General features: G+C 41.8%; 1 protein-coding gene across 1 annotated transcript in view; it reads left to right on the top strand.

Annotated features, from left to right (window-relative positions):
- The window catches only part of elp4 (elongator acetyltransferase complex subunit 4), a 66,327-nt gene extending 64,126 nt beyond the window's left edge, over positions 1-2,201 (top strand). Inside the window, exon 10 of the mRNA XM_036535422.1 lies at positions 1,964-2,201. Coding sequence (XP_036391315.1) covers positions 1,964-1,981 — 18 coding nt within the window. The 3' untranslated portion in view covers positions 1,982-2,201. The remainder of the gene's footprint in view (positions 1-1,963) is intronic.
- Positions 2,202-8,408: the final 6,207 nt, after the last annotated feature.

An 8,408-nucleotide genomic window follows, 5' to 3' on the forward strand; every position in this document is an offset into this window, starting at 1 on the left:
CCTTACAAGGATGCAAACAGTCTGTCTGATGTGCTTCATATGTGGCAGCTTAATTCTTCAAATGCATTAGCACATCTAGCAGTTTAACGTTTTAATTGTCAGAATCATTTGGATTTGCATGGCTCTATAAATAGAGATAATTGCAATGCAACACGATGCACACACGTATTCCTGTCAAGTGGGCCTGTGGTTGTGGAGAATGGTGGGGGGAGAGGTTTGTGCTTTCGTCCAGTACTGCTGTCACACTCCTCCAATTTACCTTGGTCTGTGTGATGCTTCCTTCACCAGTATCCACTTTTCGTACTTAATCAGATGGTCAATGCAGTAATCGCCCCTGACAAGCCACTGAAAAGTGTTGTGCAAACAAAGGGAGTTAAATTGCCCATAAAGCAATGTATATCCTGCAGGTAAGCAGGCCACTGTGGAAGCCAGAGCTCTGGCCCAGGGGAAAGCACTGGGGATCAAGTGGTCTTCAGCTTCACTTGCAGCAACACTGAGTACTCTTGTCCCCATGTACACACAAAGGGGGATGACAAGCACCTTTATTAGGAGCACGATAAGTATCTGTGCGTGGACAGGATGAGTGTGCACCCCTCTCTGGGTGGCTCGAGGGGGTGAGGTGTAAAAACCTAAGAAGGAGTAGCCTCCACATTGTTTGTCAAGTGCCATGGGCCACAAACCCGATTGGCACTCAGGAAGAAAACCCTGTTGACCCTGTTTCATATGTTCCACATTGCGGGCTGCAGGTTTCTGCGAAGCACTTATTAAACGTTCTTTTGTCGCAACTGTTAGCTCTATCCCGCTCAAGTGGAAGATTAGTGCTGGGGTGGAGCAAGTTATCGTGGTAAACCTCTTGATGTTAATGACTCGAGTATTAGCCCCAGTGCTGTGGCCTCTCCAAGCCGTGAGAGGGCCAAGGTAATGCAAGGTTTAGCAACATGCTAATAGGTTCTCTGCAGTTGTGATTGAGAGTGCCCGCTGAACCGCTTAAGGCGATTTGCGTCCACTCACTCTCTGCACAGATACAGGATAGAGAAATCCAACCAGGTGTATTTAGTGTTTGATTATCTTTGCAGGCAAGTGGCACACATTTATTCAGCTGTTTTGAGGCTGTTTTTAGTTTATTCATTTAGGCATTAGTTTGTGGAATTTTCATCCATTATTAAGTACATGGATAAATAAGTGTATATTACTAATGGATATGTGAAATTATGGATTAATACATTAGCTAGCTCCTTTGCTACTGCAATCTCTGCTCTGTTAAAAAGCGGCAATAACTATTCAAAGTAGAGACAAATGAGTTACATTTCTGTGGTGAATGTAATGTTATTATCTCTTACCTGTTCTATTCTCATATTGCTGTGCCAACCTGTTGATGACATCTTTGTACAGTCATCAATGCTCCTGTGTTTATCTCACACAGTGTTTATGTTATGCATGAACAATTTTGTGGTCTTAGACATTAAATTTAATTTGGTTTAGCCTTTGTGTAATATCATGTACACAGCTGCAGGACAAATTTAGCAGCAGTTTATCATTTGCTGTGTTGAAGAGGGAACTTGTGCCTCAGTGGAAAGGAGTGGTATGGAATCACAGCACTGAGACAATGCATCTGTAGCGGACAACTACACTGAGCATAATTGTGTCCTGTCATATTTAAATACTCCTTAAAACAAAAATTGTGACAATTTGTCTCTTTGGTCTTCTCCCTCTATTCCTCCCTCTGGTTATTTCTCTTTCCCTCTAAACCCTTGTAAACATTCTCCCCCTTATCTCTCTCTCTCCCCTTTTTTCTCTCTGTTTGCTCCTCCCTCTTTTTCTCTCCCTCCCCATCTTTCCCTCTATCTCTCTCTCTCCCTTGCTCCCCCCTTTCCCCCTCTCTTTGCCATTCTCTCCCTCTCTCTCCCCTCCCCCATCTTTCTCCCTGTTTCTCTGTCTGCACAGAGACTGCACTTGCCTCCAGACTTGTCAGACACAGTGAGCCGTTTGAATAAACCGGATCTGGCAGAATCCGCCAAGCTGCTGAGCCCGAGCTGTGGCTCCACGGCCACAGGCAAGAAGCACCTGGACTTCTAGTGCTTTCCTCTTTAACCATTTCACTTGCAATTTGCATGACATCCTAATTAGGGCTGTGCACTCAGCATCCTCACAGGCCTGACGTCTTGTGTCATCCTTGTTATTGTTCACCCCCCCCCCCCTCTTTTTTTTTTGTCTTCAGGAGTAAGTGCAAATTATGTCTCGTAACCAAAACAAACAAAAAGTCGGATTCTGTAAAGCACAAACTCACTTGCGTCTTGAGATATTACTCTTTTTTTTTGCCTGCAAAGAGCATTTCAAAAATCCCCTGCGAACCTGCAGGAGTACATAAGGCTTCTGGGACACCAGAAAGCTTGCCACTGCCGCATTGTCATACCCACTTGTGCAGATTTTATTCTTTTGCAATTTACCATTGCTAAAACTGTATTGGTACACTGTGGTTGTTGTTTTTTTCCAGTTCTCTTGTATTCATTATGTTTTTTCCTCATTGTTTTAAGTTGTTATTTTTGTATAATGATTTTCTGTATTAACAAGAATGTGATGTACTGAGTTTGTATTTTTGACAATCTGAGAACACAAACCATTCTAATTGGAGAGTTTTGCCCTAACAGTTATGTTATGCATGGTTGATTGCATCTGAAACTAGCCAGCATACTTCAGGTTACTCTTTGGAAGGTAAAACCTGCCTTTGATGTCACAGATATGTAGCTTTGTAATATAAAGTTGTATTGTTCACTTTTATACATTTGTTGTAGAAATCACTTAATTCCAATAACAACTTAGAAAAAATATGTCAAATGAAGTGTCTGACCAAGGAGTTTTGCTGTGTTGACAGAAATGTAGTCGGAAAAATAAAAAAATTAAAGCAGAAGCAGCCATGTGAAGTTTCATGAAGCCTGTGGGTGTTTTATTTTTTGTGTTATCATTCTCAGCTGCTCAGAGCAGGACAGCAGATTAACATGTGGCCCATCTCCTGTACATGGCTACAGATACATTTTAGTAAGGAGCAGATTTTGTTGCCCTCAGGTTTAGCCAGTTCTCTGCTTCCTGTCCTGTTATGCACCTCTGAACAGCACAGCCCTGTATAACACCACAGGTGACAATGCCTCCCTCCTTCCTGATTCAGCTCTATCCTAACACTGTGGTATGAGAACAGATAGAGCCATTGTCTTGTACTAAATAATATGGTGAGTAAATCTGATGACTCATGGGGATGGGGCTTGTATGGGTGTATGAGTGAGCATGCACGTGCATGCAAGTGTCATCGATGTCCAGATCTGCTGCTTGGGTGTTTTACAGGAAGCCCATTCACCATTCTTCATCAATTCCTGGCTGGCACCATGTGTCACAGTAAGGTGCTGTATGTGAATCAGTTCGGCCTGCATCCCCAAAGATCCCGGACAAGCACCTGGGCTTTTAGACCTTTTCCACTCATCATCTAGCTACATTTCACTCTCTCTGAACAGACATTTATCCACAGAGAGCAAGGCAAGTGAGAGGAGTTGTATCTCTGTTTTATCCCATAGGTCACTTCTAATCAGAGAAATTCAAATGATCGTGCACGCATCTATAACAATGGCGCAAGAACACATTACATCAAACTCTTGACAGGTGTGCTCATATGAGATGCAAAATTCTATTTTGAGGTGGGGTTTGAAAAAGTTACTGTGCATACCACTGCCACAATGTGTATAGTATCTTAAACTACTATTCTAGCATTGTGTAGCATAGTGTGTTTTGTCAGGTCCCTGCCTGACACACCTTCATGCATGGCCAGCTGGCACCATCCCCATTGTGTCTTCCTTTGTACTCCAAACTATTGGACAGGAGAGGGACACTCTTTGTCAGCTTATGCTCCTACCTGTCATACTTCAGGGATTAAGTGCTGCTTTGTGTTTCTCACTGCTCTGTCCAACATGGGAGAGTGGGCTGCCTTGGGTCCAGGGCTCTGCAAATGCTTGTAGGCAGGAAAATCAGAGCGGCAATGCATTGGTTTGTTGACAAATACAATGGCTGTCAAACAGTCTGTGGTGAAGAGTGCAACTGCCTCCTCAAACCCATCCCAAGGTGGAGTTGCTGTGAGTCCTGGCCATTCAGACCTGGCATCAAGTGCTCTGGCAAGTCCCACAGAAAGGGAGGCAGATGCAGAGGCACTGACAGCTCTCACCTTCATTGAGGGTTTTAGGATCCTATATGAAGCTTACCGTTCTGTTTCCACTGCACTCATTGATTCATTGATCATGTTTGGAATGTAAACACGGTGTCAATACCTTCCCAAATACTGCTGGACTTCACTGTCTTTATTTCATTAGAGATCAGTTTGGTAGTGTTTTTGTGATTACAGAGCCTTATTTTCAAGAGCAAGCTTTGGTCATGATGGCTGAAGTGTAGCCTTCACTGCAGGCAGCATCTATGTGCCATTTCAGGTCATGAAACCACTGCAGTCATTCTTTTAGTGAAACAGACTGCAAGTCCTAACAACGGTTGATGTTTTCAAAGCCCTCACTTTGATTCAAAGTGCAATACATCTCTTATCATTGTCTGAAATGTTATTTTTGTAATTATCGCTGTCAACACATGCTGGGGATGAACTGTCGCGTTACCTGTGTCTCTCTTGGGTTTGTTTCCTCTGTTTTGTCTATTTTAGAGACAGCTATCATATTATCTTAGCCTTAAAATGTTTACTGTGACTGATGTGTTAAGGTGAAGAGTAAAATGGAACACAATCAGAGCTGCACATTCTGTCTTTGTCACCTAGTGACAGTCCATCAGACTGTGGCCCCGCTCAGTGTCCTTATGTCTCCATGGCCTGTAGCTCTTCTGCATCCTGCTGCTCAAGGCCCAAGAGTATCCCATGCAAATAGGATTGGGTGGCCTTTGTGATGTCATCTCCCCCCCCCCCCCCCCCCCCCCCCCCGCCCCCCAAAAAAAAAAAGAAGTTCTCAATTCATTCCGGAGCACCCTTGACGGGGGGAGAGCAGTCAGTTTGTGTCTTACATGCGGACAACACAAGAGATGAGTGGTACTGTGCAGGGGCAGCTGAGACTTAGAGTGGCCAATAGGACAACAGGGTGGTGTTGTGGCAAGGAACAGGGCTTATAACCCAAAGGTTACTGGTTCAGTTTACACTTACGCTTAGCAGATGCTCATACCTTTTCCAGAGAAACATTTACTGAGGCAATTCTGGGTTGAGTACCTTCCCCAACTGGAATTGAACCAGTACCGTTTGGGTCTCAAGCGCCCCCTCCTTACCACCACATCACAATCCTGTCCACTTACTGCGCAAAGTACTTAAATATCCAGCTATATCAGTAGATGCTTTGTAAACTACTGTATTTAAGTTGCTCAGGATAAGAGGGTCAACCAAGTAACCCAATGTAATCTCTGTGGTGTAAATCTTGGGTTAAAACCAGCAGCTGAATTTCATGAGAATCCTCACTGGTGTAGAACTGTGTGGATGAAGATGTGCTCTTTCTGCGGGAGCAGCTGATGTAGGATTCTACTGGACTTGCCAAAAATAAAGTAATTACATGTTTTTCCCTGTCACACGTGTATTCTGATTTTGAAGTGAGCGTCATAGTGTGGGAGTAGCATAATCTTCCTAAGCCATCTCACACAATTGTATAAGTTGATGCTAAAGCTGTCTGTGGTATTAAAAGTAATGGTTATGATAGGGAAAATGGACAGATGTATCTAACAAATAAAGATATCCAGCATTAAAATGAATATTTGATTTAGCAGAAAGATACTATAAAGAAAGTGATTCCTCACTATTTTAATTTTCCTGTGTACGCTTGTTTCTGTGTGTCTGTGTTTATGAATAATAAACTGCAATAGTCATTTGATAAACAAAATTCAACACTCAAAGTGGGTTGTGGATGATCTCATCAGAGGCATAATGACTTTGAAGTGACTGTATCCACTCCAAAAACAGCCAAAAGAGGCCTAGAAAGCATTTACTTTTTTATGAGGATATTACATCATGGACATTACTCTTTAATGAATACACATATAGTGTGTATTATGCGGCTGTGTATTATTCATTTGCTTCCTGTTTTTGGCTTGGTGCGTTTCCATGTTCAGCGCTCAACGTCACCAGCTCAGGCAAAACAAATATAAACGTGCCCACTGCAGCTGTCGGGTCCAGGCCTCATGTCCCTTTCTGAATGCTTTCACCAGATCACCACTTTCACCAGGCCTTGTATGAGACTCGCCTTTCGTGGCTCTTTTGTCAGTGAACAGCATGTGAAGATTTTTATAGCGACAGTGTTCCCCTGCACTTCTTATAATCTGAAGAGACGGCTTTCAGACATGGCCTCCTCCAAACAGCAACCACAGCACACAGTGTCAGCTCTGCACAGAATGCTCCCAGCACAACAGATCATGTCATCACAGTACCTCTTCTACCACATATATAGATTACACAAACCACCTTGGAAATAAATAGAGTGCGAGCCCCCTTACAAGAATCACATCTGTGTGACATCTGTGTTTTATTTGGTTTGCCAGCACCCTTATCTAAGTGGACTAACATAGCTTTCCTTTTTTTATCTCTCTATACCTACATATTTTGATCTATTTATTTATGTATATATACGGCCAGAAAATGGCCCTTCAGATGACATGCCTTGATATAGTGGCAATATGCCACCTTGAAATTAAACATGCAAGAGTACAAGTCACAAGCCCATCTCCTTAACCACCACGTCACATCACCAATGTTTTGATTACTATGCTCGATCAGTTCTTTCATCAGTAATTATTTCAAGAAGAATACAGTTTTTTGTATATGCTGATCTGGGATAACATTTTATGTACCAGCCACCACTGGGACTGTTATAACGATGTATTATTTGGTGACAGCCTGTAGGGAAAATGAAAGGGGATCTCTAGAAAACTAGAGGGGGCAGGATTATGTGACCAAGGTGATATTTATAGAACAGGATGGCACTACAGCAGGACAGTATATCAGGGCACCAGGGTGCCAGGCCACCCCTTTCTCCACAGACTTGCTGACATACCTCTGGGCTAGCGATCTCTGCTCCGGTATGTCTCTGACTCCAACTAAGAGGTTATTTGAGTGTGTTAACCATGTTGAATCTCTGTTACTCAGCCCCTTCATTGGTATGCACCCATGCGATATTTTCACTGCCTCAGCTTGAGAAAACATATTGTTTTTTTAGTTTCAAAGACAGATATTAATCTAAAATCAGAAATAATGTCTAATCAGGGTAACATTAATGTTCTTCATGAAATATTCTTTATTAATCTGTAATAATTTTTCTTTGGTCTGAATTGCTTAGAATGTGGTATTTGTGCAGTTCTATCTTTACAGTAAATTCTTGTCATTTAACAGATGCTCATATCTAGACTGATTTACACAGGTTGCAGTCTTTACATGTTATCCTTTTCCTTATCCTTTCAGTGTTCATTTCATGAATAGCTGCGGTGCTCGATTGATCAATTGGTATATTTGTTGTTTTTTTCTGAAAGTAAATGTTTTCATTACATTAGACTGTAAAGAACTAAATGTAGAATGTGAATATTTTGTTTCCTTTATGTTGTTTTTGAAATTATTTCTGTGAAACGGTAAGGTGTAACAAAATGATTGCATCTTAATATATGGAAAGTGGCAGAAAATGATTGGACTTAAAGCTAAACATTGAGGATCAATTGTTACATGGTTTTCAGTAAAGCACAATAACTGTCAAGTCCTTCATTTTAGATTGCATTTTGCTGAATGTGTTGTATAGCTCAGTATATTACTGGTTCAAGCGTGAATTGTTATGAATAAAGTAGTCTAATCACTGCTTATTTCCAGTGAAATGTCCACAAGTGTGAGAGAAAGACCTGACCAATCAGATGCTACAATACCTGACTCCACTCTTCCTGGGACTTCCCCTTCTATTCCCCTCCCTGGGCCAGCAAGTGAGGCAAAATAGCTTATTCTGCTATACAATCACTCCTTTAACTCACTTTGGATACAGACTGCTTTATTATTTTCTCTTTCTTCCCCTCCTCTATTTAAACCATCATAACTCTAACAAAACAAGCCAGATTATTGCAAATCACACCTCTGTTGTGTTGTGTGTGAGATAGGCAGAACTAGTGTGGGTGTATCTCAATGGTTTGGTGCATAAGAAGTGAGCAATTAGTGAGAATTGATAAGAAGTATTTGTTGTGTAGTTAGCATATAAATGTGAGTGTCTTCTGAGATGCTGCATCGACACATTAGAGTTATTGAATCTAAGCATGCAATAAATAAATGTGTGACCATTTCATATTGGGTTGGAAGCAATACCAAATGAAAGAGACCCCCTTCCCAGTTAAAAGATAGTGTTTGGAGACAGTATTAGTAAGATAAATCTCTC

This window comes from Megalops cyprinoides, chromosome 8 (genome assembly GCF_013368585.1).
Source record: "Megalops cyprinoides isolate fMegCyp1 chromosome 8, fMegCyp1.pri, whole genome shotgun sequence".
Lineage (NCBI taxonomy): Eukaryota > Metazoa > Chordata > Actinopteri > Elopiformes > Megalopidae > Megalops > Megalops cyprinoides.